General features: G+C 32.3%; 2 protein-coding genes across 2 annotated transcripts; one reads left to right on the forward strand and one right to left on the reverse strand.

The window, feature by feature from the left end:
* Nucleotides 1-1,378: 1,378 nt before the first annotated feature.
* On the forward strand, nt 1,379-13,595 carry slc7a14b (solute carrier family 7 member 14b). The gene is made up of 7 exons (XM_051098887.1): nt 1,379-1,779; nt 3,760-3,996; nt 4,085-4,302; nt 4,396-4,542; nt 7,909-8,117; nt 10,146-10,996; nt 12,876-13,595. Exons 1-7 carry the CDS (start codon nt 1,482-1,484, stop codon nt 13,190-13,192), a joined length of 2,277 nt encoding a protein of 758 aa, XP_050954844.1. The 5' UTR covers nt 1,379-1,481; the 3' UTR covers nt 13,193-13,595.
* Nucleotides 13,596-14,822: 1,227 nt separating this feature from the next.
* Nucleotides 14,823-21,984, reverse strand: cldn11b (claudin 11b). The gene is made up of 3 exons (XM_051098893.1): nt 21,646-21,984; nt 20,595-20,759; nt 14,823-17,581 (listed from the first exon to the last, which is right to left on the reverse strand). The coding sequence occupies exons 1-3, from the start codon at nt 21,869-21,871 to the stop codon at nt 17,322-17,324; spliced, it is 651 nt and encodes a 216-aa protein (XP_050954850.1). The 5' UTR covers nt 21,872-21,984; the 3' UTR covers nt 14,823-17,321.
* Between the last annotated feature and the right edge of the window lie 299 nt (nt 21,985-22,283).

A 22,283-nucleotide genomic window follows, 5' to 3' on the forward strand; every position in this document is an offset into this window, starting at 1 on the left:
ATTTTTCAAGACAACATGTATCATTTTCATTTAGAGTAACTTAAAGTACTACAATAACTAAAACTAAAATAAAAATTAATTAAATATTTTGGCAAATTTTAAAAGAACAAAAACTAATAAAAATGCCAAAAACTCATAACAAAATTACCTAAACTTTGACTAAAATCAACACAAAGGCAGAAAATATAAAAATAAAATTTAATTCAAAATATTAGCAAAAACTAGTGATACTAAAATACTATTGAATGCAAACAATTGTCATAATTTCTATAGTGAATATACATTTTATGCTAAAATATGTTTTTGGCATAAATGTCAAAACAGGAAGATGTCTGAAGCTCCATGTAAATTTTGTAATTTTTTTAACATATATAATAAATAATACAACAACTATGCTTTATGCCTGGAAAACTGGTGTTAAACACAAAAACTAAAACAGACAAATAAATAAATAATATTTGAAATAAAATAAATGTTAACTGAATCAAAATAAAATATCAAACACCATATTTTATTTTAGCTATTTTCCAGGGCAACATTTCCCATTTTCATTTAGATTACATTGAAGCACTACAATAACTGAAACTAAAAATGAAATAAAATAAATAAAATGATATACACATTTTGGCATATTTTAAAAGAACAAAAGCAAATAAAAATGACAAAAAGACAACAAAATTACTAAAACTTTGACTTAAATTAACATGAAGTCAGAAAATATAAATATATATATATATATATATATATATATATAATGCAATAATTATATTGTTTTATTTGAGCAAGAATTTATTATATTAATCTATATATAGTATTAATCTAGTTAGTAATATAATACATTCTATTTCTATAGTAAGACTATATACTGTATATACATTTTAAACTATTGTTTGCACTATTTCTATGCTTGTCTGTTCCAACAACAGTAAACTATCAATGTTTATATTATAAAGCACCAGTGTTGTTCTGCTTACAGACCTCAGTTTCACCAGGCTGAAATATGACATTCTCACGACATTATTCTCTCTATTAGTATATCAATGTCCACTGGATATCTGATGCTCTCCATATGCTAATCTGCAAGTTTAATGAGACGTGCCACCATAGCAACATTTCAAGTGAATGAAGGGACACTTTCTATTGTCCCACTATTGTAACATGTTGCTCTGCACTATTAAACCCAACCTGATGTTTTGTCTGAGTTGATTATTTTTCATTATCTGTGGATGATATGTGATTTACATACTTCCCTCTTTTTGTAGGATTACTACAGAGCACTATGTGGATTGATCAGCTCATGGATCCTCTCTGAGACAGTGTGTGTGTGTGTGTGTGTGTGTGAGAGAGAGACAGAGAGAGGGGAGGGAGCAAAGAATAAAGCAGGAGACACTCATACAAGACAAGTTCGGAGGAAACACCTGGAACACGTAAGAGAGGACAAACCTCACCCCTGTTTTATCCCAGTCTTCCTGTGTTGGAGGATGAGCGCTGTCTTTGCTAAACTGGACCCCAGGAGAATCGAGTGGGAGTCGTCCTGGTATGGACTCCACTCGCGAATCCTCCGCACCAAACCTGTGGACTCCATGCAGGAGGGCTCAGATGACCTGCATGGCACCAGGCTCGCCCGTGTGCTCACTACGGTGGATCTGGTGTCCCTTGGGGTGGGCAGCTGCGTGGGCACTGGGATGTATGTGGTCGCCGGGCTTGTGGCTAAGGAAATGGCTGGACCTGGAGTGATCTTGTCCTTCATCATTGCAGCGGTGGCATCCATTCTGTCAGGTGAGACTTTATGATTTTATGAACAGTTTGCATTTACACCTAAAATCACTGCTGGTGATCTAGTGTAAATAGGCCTCTCATCTTTCCAGACAAGTTCACAATTGCTCATTTTATTATTATTGTATGTGTATTTTTTTCATGTGCCTTGAAGGCTGTGAGATAACACCACCTGTCTGTAATCATGGCCAGCTGTGCTGAGGGTTTCTTTGCTTTATTTAGATCAGATTCTTCAAATTTAAATCTGAAGTTCACAAAAACGCAGCAGTAATCTATGCCTTATGGGGTCTCTCAGCTTAGCTTGAGCAGTTGTGATTTGACAAAATATTTTCAACCATAGTAAGTCGACCAGACCAAGACTTGACCTAGTTGTAGACCAAGGACCACAAGACGGAAATCTGTCAGTCCAAGAACCAGACTGTTCATCTGAATGAATTGAAATGAAAGTAATGAAATCCAATAAAAATAATGCAAAATAAAAATAATAAAATGCTGAATTTATTATTGAATTCCTAACACCCAACAATCAAAATTTCCCCTTGTTTCCAATAAAAAAAAAAAATATATATATATAAAAAACAACAGCTTGCTACTATAATAGTATACATTTACCAAATAAAAACATAAGGTGACATATAAATAAAAACATATTATTCTTGTTACTATATTATATTATATTATATTATATTATATTATATTATATTATATTATATATTATTTCTAAATTGACAATAAAACTTTAAATATGGTTAAATTTAAATATCAATTCCCCCAATAAACAGAAAATAAAAATATAAGACTATATATACATTTAAAAACTAATAAGCATAACTATCAGTTACTTTCTCCTAATAAACAGATAAAGAAAACATAGGACTATATATAAATATAACATGAGTAAATTTATTATTATATTATTGTTATTAATTATTAATTATGATTATAATTCCTCCATTAAATTATAATTATATATAATTTTGGATTGCCAGTAAAAAACTTCAAACATGGTAAGCTTTAACTATCAATTACTTTTTATAATATACAGAAAATGAAAATAAAACTATATATAAATATAAAATTGGTAAATGTATTATTATATTATTATTAATATCTTTTTATCATTTCTACATTAAATTATAATTATAAATAATTTTAGATTGCCAGTAAAACTTTTACGGTTTAATTTACTTTTTCCTAATAAACAGAAAAATAAAACATAAGACTATATATAAACACAACATAAGTACATTTATTATATTATTATTAATTATTATTATAATTTCTACATTAATTGTAAATCATTTTAGATTGCCAGTAAAACTTTAAACATGGTTTATTATTATGTTTTTATTAATATATTTTTGTATAATTTCTACATTCAGTTATATTTATAAATAATTTTAGATTGCCAGTAGAACTTTAAACATGGTAAGCTTTAATTATCAATTAATAATAATAATGATAATAATAATAATAACTATAATTATAATAATTTCCTAATAATAATAATAATAATAATAATAATAATAATATATATATATATATATATATATATATATATATGAGTACATTTATTATTATATTATTATTATTATTTAAAATTAAAATTTCTACATTAAATAATAATTATAAATAATTTTTAACAGCCAATTTTATTTTTCCTAATAAACAGAAAAAGAAAACAAACAACTATATATAAATAGAAAATTAGTAAATTTATTATTATTGTATTATTAATATCAATAATGATTATCATTTCTACATGTAATTCTAAATAACTTTACATAGTCAGTAAAACATGGTAAACTACTAATTGCATTTCCTTAATAATCAGAAAATGAAAATGCATAGAGACAATAAGCTGAGACCCAAATCCAGACCAAGCCCACATCCAAATAAAATTTCAGATATTGATATTAATATTGAAGTGTGTTTCTCTATTATGAATTTGTCAAAGAGCTAATGTCAGTGATTTTCACACAGGCGTCTGCTATGCTGAGTTTGGAGTGAGAGTGCCTAAAACTACAGGCTCCGCCTACACATACAGTTATGTTACAGTGGGAGAATTTGTGGCCTTTTTCATTGGTTGGAATCTCATTTTGGAGTATCTAATTGGCACGGCGGCAGGGGCCAGTGCACTAAGCAGCATGTTTGACTCTTTAGCCAATCACACCATCAGCCGCTACATGATCAACCATCTTGGAACGCTGAATGGCCTGGGTGAGAGTCTTTCACAGTAATCAGATACTAAATAAATCTATGTGGGGTTGATGTTCCTCACACAGTTCATTTGTTTGTCTCATTCTAGGTAAAGGAGAGGAATCTTATCCAGACCTGCTGGCTCTGCTGATCGCTGTGGTGGTGACGGTGATTGTGGGTTTAGGAGTAAAAAACTCTGTGGGCTTCAATAATGTGCTGAATGTTGTTAACTTAGTCGTATGGGTGTTTATGGTGCTCGCCGGGCTGTTTTTCGTTTCTGGAGCCAACTGGGAGGATGGGAGGTTTCTGCCCTATGGCTGGTCAGGGGTAAGAATTATCTTTATTTGTCTTTACTGAATGTGATGTTTAGCAAAATGAGCATTCTACTATAACAGAGATCAATTATTGTGCACTCTATAGGTCATGCAAGGAGCTGCAACCTGCTTCTATGCCTTCATTGGCTTTGATATTATCGCCACCACAGGAGAAGAGGCCAAGAGTCCTGACACTTCCATTCCATATGCCATAACAGCCTCTCTCATCACCTGTCTCACGGCGTACGTCTCTGTGAGTATAGTGATTCCTGTCATACCCGAATATCGAACTGTGAACTTAAAGGGGTCATCGGATGCTAAGTTCACGTTTACATGTTGTTTGAACATTAATGTGTGTTGGCAGTGTATGTACAAATCTACCCTGTAATAGTAAAAATCCATGCAGTGGTTTTTAATTAATCTGTAAAAATAATATTCCCTTTTTCAAATCAACCCATTCTCAGATGCCTGTCGTTGTGGCGTCACACCCACAGAGGCCACTCCCACGATAGTTGATTGACATGAGCGTCTTACCTCAGATCAGTTGTAACAGTCCAACCTCCATGTTTTGATGCTGGAGCAGGGATGTAAGTTAGGGCGGCCGTACACGGTGCGAATTCAGACAGTCGGAAGACCGTATGGCCACGCACACGTCACGAGTGACTTTGTTTACGGACGCAGTGGTACACGGCACGATTTTAAAACCTGCCGATTTCCGAGGCAATCACATTCACGAAGTTCCGCGCCAAAAACATGGACTCCGAGGAAGAGATCCTTTTCTTTGTGCCAGCAATGGCTTGCGAAAAAACAAAAAAGAAAAGAAAACGAAGGTCATGGCAAAGAGTTTGGCTGAAGGGCAGAGAACAACATCTCGGACGACCCTGTCATGATAAATGCTGCTCGATATATCATACAGCGCTCGCTGTTCTTGCCAGAGTTCAGCGAGTTTGTCCTCTTTCTCGACAGTCCAAATTCTCCGTGGCGCTGCCGTGTTCATTTTTCTTCTTCTGTGGTTTTCTTTTCTTATCTTCTGATTGGTCATTTCCAGTTTGCTCAACAAATCGGCTCGTTCAACAGCACACACGTCACGCTTTCAATCCGACAGCTCCCGAAGTTTTTTGACATGTTTAAAAATGATCGTGAGGTCGGGAAGTGCTCGTAAGGCTCGTCTCGTAATTTCTCACACACCATAGGAGCCCCGACCATACGAGAAGAGACGATTTCCTCCGATAACCAAAAAAATCGCACGCGAGCTCGTACGACCTCAAAAATCGCACCGTGTACGCCCGCCTTTAGACAAGAATTGAGGGATTGAGGTGTTGTGTTGCTGGATTTAATAATGAACATAGTGCTTGTCATTTACTCCTGACATCTGAGCTGCTCAAGATGGAGTTGATTAAGTTTGTTTGTGAAGGGAATGCGCCTCCTGATCTACATAAATCTGTCTATGTTCACGCAAATCATTCGTGATCCAGCTTCACTTACAGCAGAAGTGAGTTTAAGGGGTTTTTATGAATCTTTGCGATCGCTTTTCCCAATAATGTGCTAGTTAGCAAGTTTAGTGGCTAAACGCAGCTAAAGTAAACAGGCTCATCACTCCACAGAGAGAAGAGAGGGGCGGGGCGAGCAGAACTCATTAACATTTAAAGCAGCCTCGACCAGAACAGGATGATTTTTGCAGAGCTGATTTTGGCAAGGTAAAAGGGTGTTGTTTTACACTACCATTGAGAATTTTTAACCAAAGTATATTATAGACTTTTCATTAAGACCCTAAAGAATCATATCAACTTGTGGAAAATGGGCATCCGATGACCCCTTTAAGAGAATATTAGTTAATTGTGTTAAAGGAGAAGTTCACTTCTAGAACAAAAATGTACAGATAATTCACTCACCCCCTTGTCATCCAAGATGTTCATGTCTTTCTTTCTTTAGTCGTAAAGAAATTATGTTTTTTGAGGAAAACATTCCAGGAATGTTCTCCATATAATGGAGTTCTATGGTGTCCACGAGTTTGAACTTCCAAAACGTAGTTTAAATACAGCTTCAAAGGGCTCTAAACAATCCCAGCCAAAGAAAAAGGGTCTTATCTAGCAAAACTCAGTTATTTAAAAAAAAAAAGATTTATATACTTTTCAACTTCAAATGCTTGTCTTGTCAAGCTCTGGGTGAACTAGAAAACACAAACACAAGTTCAAGCAGAGCTAGACAGGATGAGCATTTGAGGTTAAAAAGTATATAAATTGTAATTATTTTGAGAAAATTACCAATCGTTTTGCTAGATAACACCCTTCTTCCTTGGCTGGGATCATTTAGAGCCCTTTGAAGCTGCATTTAAACTGCATTTTGGAAGTTCAAACTCGTGGACACCATAGAAGTCCATTATATGGAGAGAAATCCTGCAATGTTTTCCTCAAAAAAACATAATTTCTTTATGACTGAAGAATGAAAGACATGAACATCTTGGATGACAAGTGAGTAAATTATCTGCAAATTTTTGGAAGTGGACTTCTCCTTTAAGAAAATAATTCGGCTATTAACTGCAATTGCACATTTCAAACAGAGATGGCGACAAAGAGGCAAAACATAATAATTTAAAACAAGTTTACAGTATATGATATTATTTTTATCATAAATCTGCTTTCTTGAGATGTGAGAATAATCATGATTATTTTATGCTGCTAACACCCCTTTCAATAGTAAATAAATAGCATAGCATTAGCATTTTTTTGTGAAGTGTCTTCTCATTGTTGCATTCATCTTGTTCACTGAAGGTTGTCAGACAGTATTCTCTGTAACAATTTAAATATTCATAATTTCCTCAATTCAAAATACAAGTACAAATAAATAAATTAATACATCTTCAGGTAGAAAGTAAGATGCCGTACAGTGCCAATTTAATACAAAATAAATATTTACGAGATATTTTAATCATTTGTGCTAGATTTAGTACAATGACAATAAAAAGCTACATTATTTAAGCCAAATATTTAGTTTTAAGATGTGTTTTTTGCAACAATATATATTCTATATATCATATATTTATAATATCATGATTACTGTTTTTCTCACCTATTATAAATGGATCTGTATAATATGAAAATATGAAAACATATAGAGGCTTTTATTTTGTATATTCTCATCATATTTATTGTTCAGAAAGTTTAAAAAACTGTACTAGCCTAAAAGATGTCTATGTAATAAACTTGGGCTCTAAACTTTGTAACCTAACTGACATTTAAAATAAATATTAAATAATTAAAGGACAGGCACTGCAATAAAAGCACATTCAAACTATTCAATGAATCATTCAAGCACTTCAGAGTTGGCCTGTAATTTATTTAAGCCCTATTCTGATCCCTAGAGCTGAAGACCGCTGCTCATCCTTTTTCAAAAATTAATTTGAAAGCGATTTGCTTTTCTCTCCTGAGACAGATTAAATGCGTCTTGAGTTTTCTTATTGTGCAGTGGAATTGGATGAATCATCCTACAGCATCCGTTCATGGCCACACCTCAAAATCAGAAACGAGATTGTGTCCTAAAGGACATTTCATGCCTTGTATTGTAAATTGGTGTGACAAACTGCCACATAATATGCGTTTTACCTGTTCGTATGTCTTAGGTGAGTGTGATTCTGACACTGTTGGTGCCATTTAACCTGATTGATGGAGATGCACCTCTTATGGAGATGTTTGCCGTTCACGGCTTCCTGGCAGGGAAGTATATTGTAGCTGTGGGCGCTGTCGCAGGACTCACTGTCAGCCTGCTGGGATCTCTGTTCCCTATGCCCAGAGTCATCTATGCCATGGCTGGAGATGGTCTGCTTTTTAGGTATATGTGTATATACTTTGCTTTTTTTCATGCTATGCATGCTTTTGCAAGCATTTCATCCCAAGTTATTTTAGCACTATATAAATGCATCCTTAAAATTAAAATGAAAAAAACATTATAATTAAAGTTTTAGCAATTTTGTCAAATGTTTTTGTCCATTTTATCAGATTTTTTTGTGCATATAGTTTTTTTTTTTAAACTTTAAAACTTTTTTCAAAATTTAGAGCCTAATTGTGCAGCTGTACAAAAAGAAGCACAGCTAACCTGGAATTTTTAAAATTACATTTCAAATTGAAAAATATATATTTTTGATTACGTTTTGAATAGTAAAATATTTTTCTCCCCAAAAATCAAATAAAAATTTTTATTAGGTTTTTTTTGTGTATATAGTTTTATCATTTTTATTATTATTTTTTTTTTTTATTATATGTATATAGTTTTTTTACATAACATTTTGGCCAATTATAGAGCCTTACAAACAAGTACATCAATCAGATTTTATCAGAAAAAGCATGTATGTGTTTGTCAGTTTTATCCTTTTTTTTTTTTAATTTGTGTTTTAGTCACAATTGTACACCCCTAAAAAGAAGCACAGCAACCCTGGATTTTTTAAAATAACATTTAAAATTGCAAAAGCATTTCTCCCCCAGTCCAAAAAAAAAAAAAAGTTTGGGTTTTACTAATTTTGTTGTTTACAATTTTAAATTGTAAAATGTTTTTCCCCCAAAAATCAAATACATTTTTTTGTTAGTTTTTTTTTGTGTGTATATAGTTTTATCTTTTTTTATTATTATTATTATTATTTTTTTTTATATCTGTATAGTTTTTTAACATAAAATTTTGGCCAATTATAGAGCCCTACAAACAAGTACATCAATCCTAGATTTTTTTAATCAGATTTTAAAAAAGCATGTAAGCACAGCAACCCTGGATTTTTAAAAATAACATTTAAAATTGTAAAACCAAAAAAAGTTAAAGTTTTGTTGTATGTTTTTGTAATTTTTATTATTATTATTATTATTATTATTATATATTTTTTTTTATTATTATTATGTTGTTTTTTTATTATATAGTTTTTTTAACATAACATTTTGGCCAAATTATAGAATGCTACAAACAAATACATCAATCCTATATTTTTTTTAAATCAGATTTTATCAGAAAAATCACAATTATGGTTTTAGTTATAGTTTTTGTAATTTTGTTGTATGTTTTTATCAGTTTTGTCAGTTTTTTTTTTTTTTTTTAATTTTTTAATTTGTGTATGTAGTTTCACAAAATGAATCACAAAATTTTGGCCAAATTGTGAAGCCCTACAAAGAAGCTCAGCAAACCTGGAATTTTTTTAATTACATTTTTAAATTGTATATTTTTTTAAACTGTTTTTTGAAAAAACAATTGTAGTCATTTTGTATTATTATTATTATTATTATTATTATTATTATTATTATTATTTATTTAAATAGTTTTTTTAATTACAAAATAAATTGGCCAAATTATGTACAAATACATCGATCATATATTTTTAAAATCACATTTTATATATACAAAAACAACATTTATGTTTTTTTATTATTTTTTTAGTAATTTTGTTGTATGTTGTTATGTGTTCTTCTCAGTTTTTTTTTAATTTGTGTATGTAGTTTTTAACAAAACATTTAGCCAAATTGTGCAATATATGGATTTTTAAATTTCAAATTGCACTCACTATTTTAATCAGAAAAAGTGCAATTGTTTTTTTTTCTGTTACAATTTTAGTAATTTGTTGTATATTTGTGTTTTTTTAAATATGTCTCCATAGTTTTTAAGAATTTTTATTTATTAGTTTTAGTTTGTTTAGTTTTATTACTTTTTATTTAGTTAGTTTTTGAAACTAAAGATAAAAAATATTGTCTTGGCAGTAGCTGAAATGAAATATTTAATTTCTTTTTTAAGTTTCAGTTAACATTTATTTTATTTCAAGTAGCAAAAATATTTTTATGGTTTTAGTAACCTATGATAACTCTGGTTTGTTTGCATATACACCAGGATCCTGTCGTTTGTGAGTCCGCACACAGAGACCCCTATGGTGGCCTGTGCTGTATCAGGATCTCTGGCCGCTCTGTTGGCTCTTCTGATAAGTCTAAGGGACCTGATCGAGATGATGTCCATCGGCACACTACTGGCCTACACTCTGGTGTCAGTGTGTGTTCTCCTCCTACGATATCAGCCCGACAGAGACGGCTTCACCAGTTTCCTCACAGAAGAGGAAGAAGAGGAACGTAAGAAGAAGGAGGAAATGATGGCAGCTAGTGAGAAGGACATGAACTCACCTGATGGAGAAGAGTACGCCGACAACCCCTGTGGGGCCAAGAACCTTCCCTCAAAAGGAGACGACGAGACGCTAATTGAAAAGTCGGACTCTGGAGGCTACCAGTCGGATAGTTCAGGCTACGGCGTTGGAGAAAACGGCATTGAGATGGACGACTCCAACAGTCTCTTGAAACGCATGTTAGGGTCTCATTATTACACTATACGGATGCGTTTGGGCCTGCCGAACTTGGGCGATAAACCCACTCCTGCAACAGGACGCACTGTTACTTCCTGCGTCCTCCTTTTCTTCGTCTTGACCTTCTTTCTCTGGACGCTTGTCATCTATGGTTTCGACCGGGTCTCTGGAGGAGCTCGCTGGGCGATATTACCTTTTATAATGACTGTGATTGTCCTCATGGTTACTTTGGTTATTATTATTCTCCGGCAACCTGAGAATCCTAAAAAGCTGCCCTACATGGCGCCCTGTGTGCCCTTTGTGCCCACCGCTGCCATGCTAGTGAATATTTACCTCATGCTCAAACTCTCCAGCATCACATGGGTGCGCTTTGTGGTGTGGTGCTCACTGGGTAAGCCAGATATTCTCGTATATACGCTCCATATTAGGGCTTGTATTGTAGTATTGTAATTTTAACGTAATTGCGAAATTACATTATTTTTTTCCTCATACTGTTTTTTATTTTACAATAAAAAATATTACAATAGTAGTATTTTCTTTTTTCTTTTGGATTATAAATATTTAAATAAAATATTCAATAATATGACAATATTTTGTGATTTAGTAATAACAATAATAATATTATTATTATTACTAAATCAAAAACTAAATAAAAAACATAATTTAATTTAAATAAAAAATGTTCAGCATTACAATATTTCTTTTTTAATTTGAATTATAAATATATTACTTAAAAGTATTATAATCCAAATAAAAGCAATAAAAACAACACTATTGTAATATTTAACTTTAAACTAACATATTATATGTATTTGCATACATTATTTATATATTGTATTATTCACTGTATTATTTACATATATTATTTAATGTTATTTAAATATATTATTATTGAAATAAAAACTAAGAAATTGTATTTTTTTATTATGTAACATTATATAATATTTAAATAAATATAAATAATATTTTGTGATTTAGTAATAATTCTAACAATTAATAATGATAATAATAATTATTATTATTATTATTGTTACTAAATCAAAAACTTAATAAAATGTAATTTAATATTTTTTAAATAAAACATTTGTGAAAAATTACAAAGTAGTATTTCTCTTTTATTTGAATTAAAATGTAATGTTATTTAATTATATTATTTATTATCTAAATAAAAACAAAATTAGAAATGTTACTATTGTAATATTTCAATATAAAATAAAATATATTTTGTCATTTACTTTATTTGCATATATTATTGTTATTTAAATACATTATTTATTATCTAAATAAAAACAAAATAAGAAATTTTACTATTGTAGTATTTCCTATTTTATTATGACATTTAAATAAAATATTAAATAATATTTTGTGATTTAATAATAATAATTATAACAAATAATAATGATTAATAATAATAATTATTATTATTGTTACTAATTTAAAAAAAAACATTTTAATATTTTTTAAAATAAAAAATCATATTTTGTTTGCAGTGAAACATTACAATTATTCAAAATTATATATAATCCAAATAAAAACAAAGAAATATTCTTGTAATATTTCACTTTAAATGAATTTATATTTATTTCATTAAATCATTTCATTAATCATTATATTTATTATTATTAATATTATATATTATATTATATATATAATATTATATATTATTATTAATATTATATAAAAATAATATTAGTAATATTATCTTTACATACTGTATTATTGTGTATTTCAATATGAAATAAAATATATTTACTATTTTACATATATTATTTAATGTTATTTAAATATATTATTTATTATCTAAATGAAAACAAAAAAATAAATTTTACTATTGTAACATTTCATTATAAATAGATGTTCATCATCATCATCATAATAGTAATAATATATATATATATATATATTAGCCATATATAAAAATTCTGTTTGAATTGTGCCATCCTAGACAGCAATACTGTTTTTTAACGCATTTTAAAGCCTTTTTTATTATGCAGCTCTACTCACTATTTTCCCAATTATCTGTAAAAGTGTGTTCACACCAAGAGTGATAGCTGTAGCGATAACTAGCATCTACACCGACATTCTGTTAATTGCATGCTGTAGTTTTGTTATCTGCCCCATTACATGCTCAAGCTCTTTCTGATTTTCTGTCAGTGTTTCCACAGTTCATTAGCTGAAAAATGTTACTAAACTTTCTGAACATTTTTCATATAATTGAATGGAGTGATTATAGTGTGAATCTGCCTTAACCGACCCCATTTGTCCTACAGGTGTGCTGATCTATTTCAGCTACGGGATGTGGAACAGCTCGCTGGAACTCAGCGCTAGAGAGCAAGCGGCTCACGCCAGCTCCTACCAGAGGTACGACACGGAGGTGGACGACAGCTTCAATGTCGATGAAGATCTCCCTCCTCAGGAGGACGAAGAGGAGGGACAGTACCAGGGCTGGGCGGCTGAGGAGCGCGGCTATCAGTACCAGAAACACTATGATGAACAGAGTCCGTCCAACAGTCACAATTACAGAAGCAAAGGCAGGACCAATAAAGGCTTTGAGGAGCTGGTCAATGACGAGTATTCGCCTGAGTGAGCAATATACACTACACTGTTATCAGAGGAGAGGCCAGATTTGAGTGACCGTGATTTTGGCAAGCAGAATATGTTCCTGGATCAATACAATTACTGATGAAAATGTAAAAAATTTATTTTAAAAAGGGCTTTTTATTACCAAAAGGAAAATGTGCATCATGACAATACATTAAGCTATTTTAAATAAAACATGTTGTTGACAAAAATATAATTCTAATCATGCTAGCAGTATGCTAATCATGCTAGAAACAAGTTAGCAACATGTTATCAACATGCTAATCATGCTAGAAACATAACAGATTCTAAACATAATAGATACTATACATGCTTGATATAATAGTACTAAAAACATGCTAGCAACATGCTAACAACATACTAATAATGCTAACAACATATTAGCAACATGCGGATCATGCTAACAGTATGCTAAAACACGCTATCAACATCTATTTATCATCTATCTATCTATCTATCTATCGTTCATTCTATTGATCGTTCTGTCTATCATTCGTTCGTTCTGTTGTTTGTTTGATCTATGTATCCTTTGTTCATTCTATCTATCTATCTATCCATCTAATGTTCTATTGTTTTATCATTTGTTTGTTCGTTTAGTTGTTCAGTCTATCTGTCGTTTATCTGTTTTTTATCTATCTATCTATCTATCTATCTATCTATCTATCTATCTATCTATCTATCTATCATCTAATAATCTGTCTATCTATCCTTTATTCTATCGATGTTCTATCGTTCATTTGTTCTATCGTTTGTTATACCTATCGTTCATTCATTCTATCATCTATCTGTCGTTCGTTTGTTCTATCGATTGCTCTATCATTCATCCGTTCTGTTGTTCGCTATGTCGTTCGTTTGTTCTGTCTATCATTCATTCATTCAGTCTATCTATATATCTGTCATTTATCTGTTTTTTATCTATCTCTCTATCTCTGTCTATCTATCTATCTATCTATCTGTCATTTATCTGTTTATCTATCTCTCTATCTATATCTCTATCTATCTGTCATTTACTGTTTTTATCTATCTCTCTATCTAATAATCTGTAATCTGTCTGTCTGCCTGTCTATCTATCGTTCATTCTGTCTATCGTTCTATTGTTTGTTCTATCTGTCGTTCGTTCGTTCGTTCATTCTATCATCTATCGTTCATTTGTTCTATTGATTGTTCTATTTATCATTCGTTTGTTCAATCGTTTGTTCGTTCTGTCGTTCGTTTGTTCTATCATTTGTTTGTTCTATCTATCGTTCGTTTGTTCGTTCATTCTATCATCTATCGTTCGTTTGTTCTATCATCGTTCTATCATTTGTTCGTGTAATTGTTCGTTTGTTCTGTCGTTTGTTTGTTTGTTCTATCATTCTTTCGTTCTATCTGTCATTTGTTCGTTTGTTCTATCGTTTGTTTGTTCTATCATTTGTTTGTTCTAGCTACCGTTCGTTCGTTTGTTCTATCATTTGTTTGTTCTATCTATCGTTCGTTCGTTCATTCTAACATCTATGGTTCGTTTGTTCTATGGATGGTTCTATCATTTGTTCGTGTAATTGTTCGTTTGTTCTGTCGTTTGTTTGTTCTATCATTCTTTCGTTCTATCTGTCATTTGTTTTGTTCTATCATTTGTTGGTTTGTTCTATCGTTCGTTCATTCATTATGTCTATCTATGTCTATACTTTACAACTGTTTTTTTTTGTTCTTTTCAGGCTAGTCTTTCTCAAGCCAACCTAAAGTTTGTCTAATGAAAACATATTGTTGACAAAAAAATGTAAGAATAGTAACACCACTGCAAAAAATTATATAGATTTGTACTTTAGTAGTAAATATCCATTGTAATTGTAAATTAAAAAAAAAAAAAAACTTTTAGTCCGTTAGTTAACCTACCAACACATTCTATAAATCTGAGATTAAAATAATTAAAAATAAAAATGTCTGAATAAATAAAAACACATTAAAATAAAACAGTAAAACCTGAACTGCAATTTCATGCTGTCTTTAAAGTAAATTTAATTTTAAATTTAAAAATCAATTAATTAAGACCTTAGAAAACTGGGTTGATAGTTAATGGTTAAGGTTAGTACTGCGCTTGTTTGACAGGAACCAACGTTAATCCAGGAACACATTCTACTTAACAAAATCAGTCACTGATGGATTTTCTTGGGTTGATGTTGTTAATCACATCTCACTATTTATGAAAACATTTTTGAGTGTATTTCTTAGAAAACTTAATATATTTTTTCTTGAACAGGTACTTGTTAAATGCATTTGCACCTTGTGACAGATAAGCAATTATCTAGAGGGATGTTTAGACCAGTTTTTTACTGAGGCTTCATAAGTGCCTTTAAAAAAAAACCTCCTTAACAAAATGAAATATATGCTTAGATATTAAACAGAATTAGTATTTTTTCTGATGTGAGCTGCTGTTTCAGTGTTAGTACTCGTTCTCCATTATTTAGATGCTAAAAGCCCTTGTCTACTCCATGTAAAAACTCAGGATGCCTCTTTGAAGTAAAAACCGATGCAAGTTGCCGTTACATGAGCAGAAACCCTCTGAAGATGCATTGAGTGGACTTTTCACCTTACATCATCTCCACAGCTGTGTTTAATCTAAAATCTCAAGCTTCTCCCTTGAATTTCAAGGGGAAATATTATGATTGGCTCCCTGTGAAAGCTTAATAGTTCTCAAAATATTTTGCGACATTGATATCAAATTCCTTCTCCGTTGGTTTGTAGAAATGTCTTACTCTTGTGGTTTCACCCTTGTTTAGGTTTGCACAGGGATATTGACATTTCTTCCCTACAGCTATGTGCGTAAAATCATTCAGATTCAGAACACATTCATATACACAGAGATCAAGAGTTACATGTTTGAAAAGAATATACAAATATATTTAAAACGAAATATTAAAATTAATATATTTTACAAGCACAAATTGTGTCTTTTTTGTGTCATCAGCTATAACAAAAATGTTTTTTAAAGGGATAGTTCACCCAAAAATGAAAATTACCCTATGGTTTTCTCACCCTCAAGCCATCCTAGGTGTATATGACTTTTTTCTTTAAGACGAATACAATCAGAGTTATATTAAAAAATTACCTGGCTCTTCCAAGCTTTATAATGGAAGTGAATGGGTGTTGAAATTTTGAAGTCCAAAAAAGTGTGTCCATCCATCATAAAAAGGACTCCACACTGCTCTGGGAGGTTTATAAAGGCCTTCTGAAGTGAATCGATACATTTGTGTGGGAAAAGATCCATATTTAAAACTTAGAGGCACTTTATTGGACTTCAGAATCTCAACAGCCATTCACTACCATTATAAAGCTTGGAAGAGACAACATTTTTTAATATAACTACATTTGTATTCGTCTAAAAGACGAGTCATATACACCTAGGATGGTGTCATGGGGTAATTTTCATTTTTGGGTGAACTGTCCCTTTAAATATTTTGCGAATTATATTTTCATTCAGACACATTACATTTGTGTAACATAGTGGACGGTATAATATAAGTATTATGTCTAATGCATTACCACAGTAAATCAATCAGCAGCCATATGAGACCAGAAAAATGACCGGTTTTCCTCTTACAGATATTTTTTCTCAAATTGCAAATGCTGATTTCCTAGGATGCTGTGTGCAGGATGCTGTGAGGAGATCAGGAAAACAGAGCAGATGGCATCTGGTCATTTAACCACACAGGTTTCCTGTTCGTCTGTCTATCTGTCTGTCTGGGTGTACATGCTTTCCTAAATGTTGGCATGAGCTAATAAGCTTATATGCACAACTTCTACACAAGTCGCTGGAAAAACAAAATATAGGAGCAAAATGAATACTATGTAAATACTTTGACTCACAAAAGTTGATTTAAAAACATGCCCAGGGAAGACAGAACAGTTTCCCTTTGGATTCATTTCAACGTCTGTTCAAACAAAGCCTTAAATGTTCAAACGTCTGCGAGTTTTAGCCAAAAAAAAGAACAGTTTCCACCGAATTCTGTTCCCGCCAAATCTTCACATGTTTGCAGTCAAACCATGGCAGTAGAAAACAAATTCTTCACATATTTCATTGGTGTGTGTTTGAATCTTGAGGTAAGGAGCCTGCGGTCTTATCCAGCGCGTCTTCGCTCTCACACATGTGCGCTTTTGGCATGGCTGTTTATAGGGGGGTTGGAATTGGTAACTCCGCTGTGTTTTGAGTAGTAGTAGCGGTTTTCAGGATTTTGACTTGGGTCGTCGCTCCTCGAGCAACAAATCATCACCGAGCTGCCAAAAAAACAAAGGGCTGAACCGACCCAGCCAGCATACAAGGAGAATCCGAACGACATCAGGCCGTCCTCGTGAACAACTCCGATGGGGAACCACACGGTCGACACCATCCCACACAGAGCTGAAAACAAGAGGAAGGCCACTGTAATGTAGCACTATAATCATGGAGAATAGCAAAGTGACTTACACAGTAGTAAAAAAGTCAACAGTGGCAAAGCAAGGCAAATTTGTATATGAATATGTGACCCTGGACCATAAAACCAGTCGTAAGTAGCACAGGTATATTTGTAGCAATAGCCAACAATGCGTTGTATGGGTTGAAATTATAAATTTTTCTTTTATGAAAAGTAAAGATCATGTTCCATTAAGTTATTTTGTAAATGTCCTGCCATAAATATATCAAAGCTTAATTTTTGATTAGTAATATGCATTGCTAAGAACTTCATTTGGACAACTTTAAAGGCGATTTTCTCAATATTTTGATTTTTTGCACCCTTAGATTTCAGATTTTTAAATAGTTGTATCTCTGCCAAATATCGTCCTCCTATCCTAACGAACCATACATCAATGGAAAGCTTATTTATGATGTATAAATCTCAATTTCAAAAAATTATGACTGGTTTTGTAGTCCAGGGTCACATATGCGAAATTTGTGGATGGAAATGTTTTGTCCTCACACAAAAAATTCCAGAACTTGTCGATTCCCATTTAAATAAATGCATTTTCGCCCATGAAAATTTAATGAACAATGGTAACTGTGACCACACCTTATGACTGTGTTGTATTTGTGTTGTTTACAAAATTGCAAACCAGCCAAACTGTTAACGTGCCACCTGTAAAAATGAGTCGGACAGATGACCATGACTGGCTCTTCCCACTCTAACAGGATGTAGGAAATCTCTGGATGCTTTACAGTTACTTCAGTCAAGGACATTTTCAGCTCTGTATGTTGAAAGCTTGACTTTAGAGAGGATATGGGCATCCAGAGGACAACATCTAGCATTTTGCTTAGAACTGCTAATTTTTTTAAAACAATTTAACAGATTACTTTATTTGTGACGCTGAACCACAAAACCAGGGTCATAAAGGTCATTTTTTGTTACACTGAATGAATAAATAAGCTTTCCATTGATGTATGGTTTGTTAGGATAGGCCAATATTTGGCTGAGATACAACTGTTTGAAAATCTAAAGTTGATAAAATCACCTTTAAAGTTGTCCAAATGAAGTTCTTAGCAATGCATATTACTAATTAAAATTTAAGTTTTTATATATTCACGGTAGAAAATCTTTATGGAACATGATCTTTACTTAATATCCTAATGATTTTTGACCTATACCCGTGCTACTCTATGACTCTCTTTTGTGGTCCAGGGACACATTTTAGATTCATGAGTAATACAAGGAAGTCCTTTGCAGGAAATGGTGCCTTGTGTGTCAGATTTTTCAATGAAATGACTGATCCAGTTCATAAATTATTTGTTCACAAATCAGGCCAGCTCTCAGGATCACATATTGGCTCTATCCCACTGGATGTGAAATTATAACTATATAACTATATAACCATAACTAACTAAACTATAACTTTCGGACTCGAAAATTAAGGAGGGCAGAGAGGCAGAAAATGCCCCAGCACAATTAAACAATGTATTACGGCTGTCGTGATTACAATGAAATGTGAAAATGAATGAAAAGTGTCATTTCGCGGAATTACATTTAGATTCCCTCACACTGTATTAGAATGCTTTTATGCGCTGTTTTGTGCAGCGCCGAGCCTTATAACCAATCAAACGTATTCCTGTTGAATTTAGGAATGCACTGGCCAATCAGAGGTGCTTAGATTCAGAGGTTGATAAAGGAGAAGTCCACTTCCAGAACCAAAATTTACAAATAATGTACTCACCCCCTTGTCATCCAAGATGTTTGTGTCTTTCTTTCTTCAGTCGCAAAGAAATTGTTTTTAGAGGCAAACATTTCAGGATTTTTCTCCTTATAATAGACTGATATGGTGCCCCGATTTGAACTTCCAAAATGCAGTTTAAATGCGGCTTCAAACGATCCCAAATGCGGTTGTAAACGATCCCAGCTGAGGAAGAAGGGTCTTATCTAGTGAAACAAATGGTTATTTTCATTTTAAAAAATATAATTTAAATACCTCTTAATCTCAAACGCTCGTCTTGTCTTGCTTTGCCTGAACTCTGTGTATTCCGGTTCAAGACAGTTAGGGTATGTCGAAAAACTCCAATCATATTTTCTCCCTCAACTTCAAAAATCATTTCAAAATCATCCTACATTGCTGCAGAAGTACCAACACAGCAAAGTAAACATGCAAAGAAGATCAAACACCCTTAACAAAAAAAGGTAAAACAGCGACATAGGATGATTTTGAAGTTGAGGGAGAACATGAGATGGGAGTTTTTCGACATACCCTAACTGTCATAAACCAGAAAAAAAACAGCAGAGTTCAGCAGAGTAAGACAAGACGTGTGTTTGATATTAAAAAGCATACAAATTGTATTATTTTTATGAAAATAACCAAATGTTTAGCTACATAAGACCCTTCTTCCTCAGCTGGGATCGTTTACAACCGCATTTGGGATCGTTTGAAGCTGCATTTTGAAAGTTCAAAATCGGGGCCCCATATCAGTCCATTATATGGAGAAAAATGCAAAAATGTTTTCCTCAAGAAACATAATTTCTTTACGACTGAAGAAAGAAAGACATGAACATCTTGGATGACAAGGGGGTGAGTACATTATATGTGAATCTTTGTTTTGGAAGTGGACTTCTCCTTTAAAGAACATAGTATGGTGATTATAATAATAAGGTGAAATAAAAACTGCCCTCACGAATGTAAAAAATGCCCCCTAAAATATGTTCCAAGGGGCAAATATTGTCCCTTAAAGGAAAAGTTGTGTCAAAAAACGTTATCCTATGACTTCAGGTACATGATGTTTAAACTTTTATTCACTGAAAAGAGCAAACAGCACAGTGTTAACTCTAGAACAAAGAATTTGGGCGAATGAATGACAGCGTTAAATAACCATTTATAGTTCCATATTGCTGATGTAAATGCCGCTCTTTTCTGAAGCTGACCCTAACATATTTTACATCAACAACACAGCAGTAACTCACATATGAACAGTATGAGAAGTCCTCCCAGTACTGCGCGTCTGTGTTTGGTGTCTTCGGTCTCTTGGCTCAGTTTTACGCACGGCATCGCCAGCAGTACGAGCGCCAGAGCGGGCAAACCGAGCAGAGAGGCGGACACCATCAGAGCCCGAGACGTCTGGATGTAAGCTGAACACAGAACAATAAATGCATATAAATATTTTATTGAAAAAAAACTGCATATACACACACACATTAAAGTTTACACTACGTTTTAGAAATGCAAAACGTAAAAAAAAAAAAAACCTCAAATAATATTCTGTAGTTTAACAGAAGATGCACTGAAATGTGACTAATACAAAAATAAAATTACATTAAAAAAAAAAAAATTAACATGAATGAAAAGGACAAATGATGCATACAAACAAAATAATGATTTTCATATATATATAAACTACCGTTCAAAAGTTCGGGGTCAGTACATTTTTATTGTTTCTTTTTTTTTTTTTTTAAGAAATTAATACTTTTATTCACCAAGGATGTATTAAGTTAATAATTAAAAGTTTATTAAAAGTTAATAATAAATAATTTACATTGTTATAAAATATTTATATTTTGAATAAACACTGTACTTTTTAAACTTGTTATTCATGAAAGAATCCTGAAAAAAAAAAATCACAGGTTCCAAAAAATATTTGGCAACACAACTGTTGATATTATCCAACATTGATCATTCTAATAATAAATCCGCATATTAGAATGATTTCTGAAGGATCATGTGACACTTAGGACTGGAGTAACAGCTGATAAAAATTCAGCTTTTCATCACAGGAATAAATTCTATTTTAAAGTATGTTAAAATAAAAAACATTATTTTATATTGTAAAAACATTTTGCAATATTACTGTTTTTTTCTATATTTTTAATCAAATAAATGCAGCCTTGATGAGCATAAGAGACTTCTTTAAAGACTATTACAAGTCTTACTGACCCCAAACTTTTGAACGGTAGTATATATATATATATATATATATATATATATATATATATATATATATATATATAAGGTTCTCACCTGGTATATCAAGGATCTGGTTGAGTGAGATGCAGTGATAGAGAGCAGTGGAGATGACGCACTCAGTCCACAAACCCTTGGTCTCCAGCTCATCCATCTTCCTGCAGGTGTGCATGCCGTACTTACAGGTCACGACCCAGTCGTTTGTTGAGGTCGCTATTATAATACCAGTCCAGCCGATGCAGCTCATTAAAAACCCGCAAAGCAGACGACAGCTATGAGACATTCTGACTGCAAGAAAATGTTTACTAAAATATGCTCAAACCAAAAACTAATACAAACACATTAAAAAAAAATCTGATTTTTTTTTTAAATCACTGATCCTTAATAAAACGCATGCTGGAGAACATAAGCATGAACTGTAAAACAATCCATTTGGTAAATTTACTTTTTATAGTGGACGTGCCCAACAAAACTTTAAGCCAATCAGAAGAAAGCACAGCCACATACGTCACAATCGCCTTCCCTCAATGCCTGGTGAATAACATCTTTTGATTTATTACAGCATTAATATGTCTCTGCTTTTATTTTCTCTCTCGGTGTTATAGTTTTCGGCTTATTTCCAAATTAAATAATCGCGATAATATTTCACGAACTACAACAGAACTTTGTGTCAACCATAACAAGACGCTTTTTGA

This window comes from Labeo rohita, chromosome 24 (assembly GCF_022985175.1).
Source record: "Labeo rohita strain BAU-BD-2019 chromosome 24, IGBB_LRoh.1.0, whole genome shotgun sequence".
Classification (NCBI taxonomy): domain Eukaryota; kingdom Metazoa; phylum Chordata; class Actinopteri; order Cypriniformes; family Cyprinidae; genus Labeo; species Labeo rohita.

Coding starts and splice junctions, on each gene's coding strand:
- cldn11b (XM_051098893.1), bottom strand. CDS start 21,871: ATGTCTCATAGCTGTCGTCTGCTTTGCGGGTTTTTAATGAGCTGCATC. Junction 20,760..21,645: donor CCAGATCCTTGATATACCAG/GTGAGAACCTTA, acceptor TTCTGTGTTCAG/CTTACATCCAGACGTCTCGG. Junction 17,582..20,594: donor ACTTCTCATACTGTTCATAT/GTGAGTTACTGC, acceptor TCTTGTTTTCAG/CTCTGTGTGGGATGGTGTCG.
- slc7a14b (XM_051098887.1), top strand. CDS start 1,482: ATGAGCGCTGTCTTTGCTAAACTGGACCCCAGGAGAATCGAGTGGGAG. Junction 1,780..3,759: donor GGTGGCATCCATTCTGTCAG/GTGAGACTTTAT, acceptor ATTTTCACACAG/GCGTCTGCTATGCTGAGTTT. Junction 10,997..12,875: donor TGTGGTGTGGTGCTCACTGG/GTAAGCCAGATA, acceptor TTTGTCCTACAG/GTGTGCTGATCTATTTCAGC.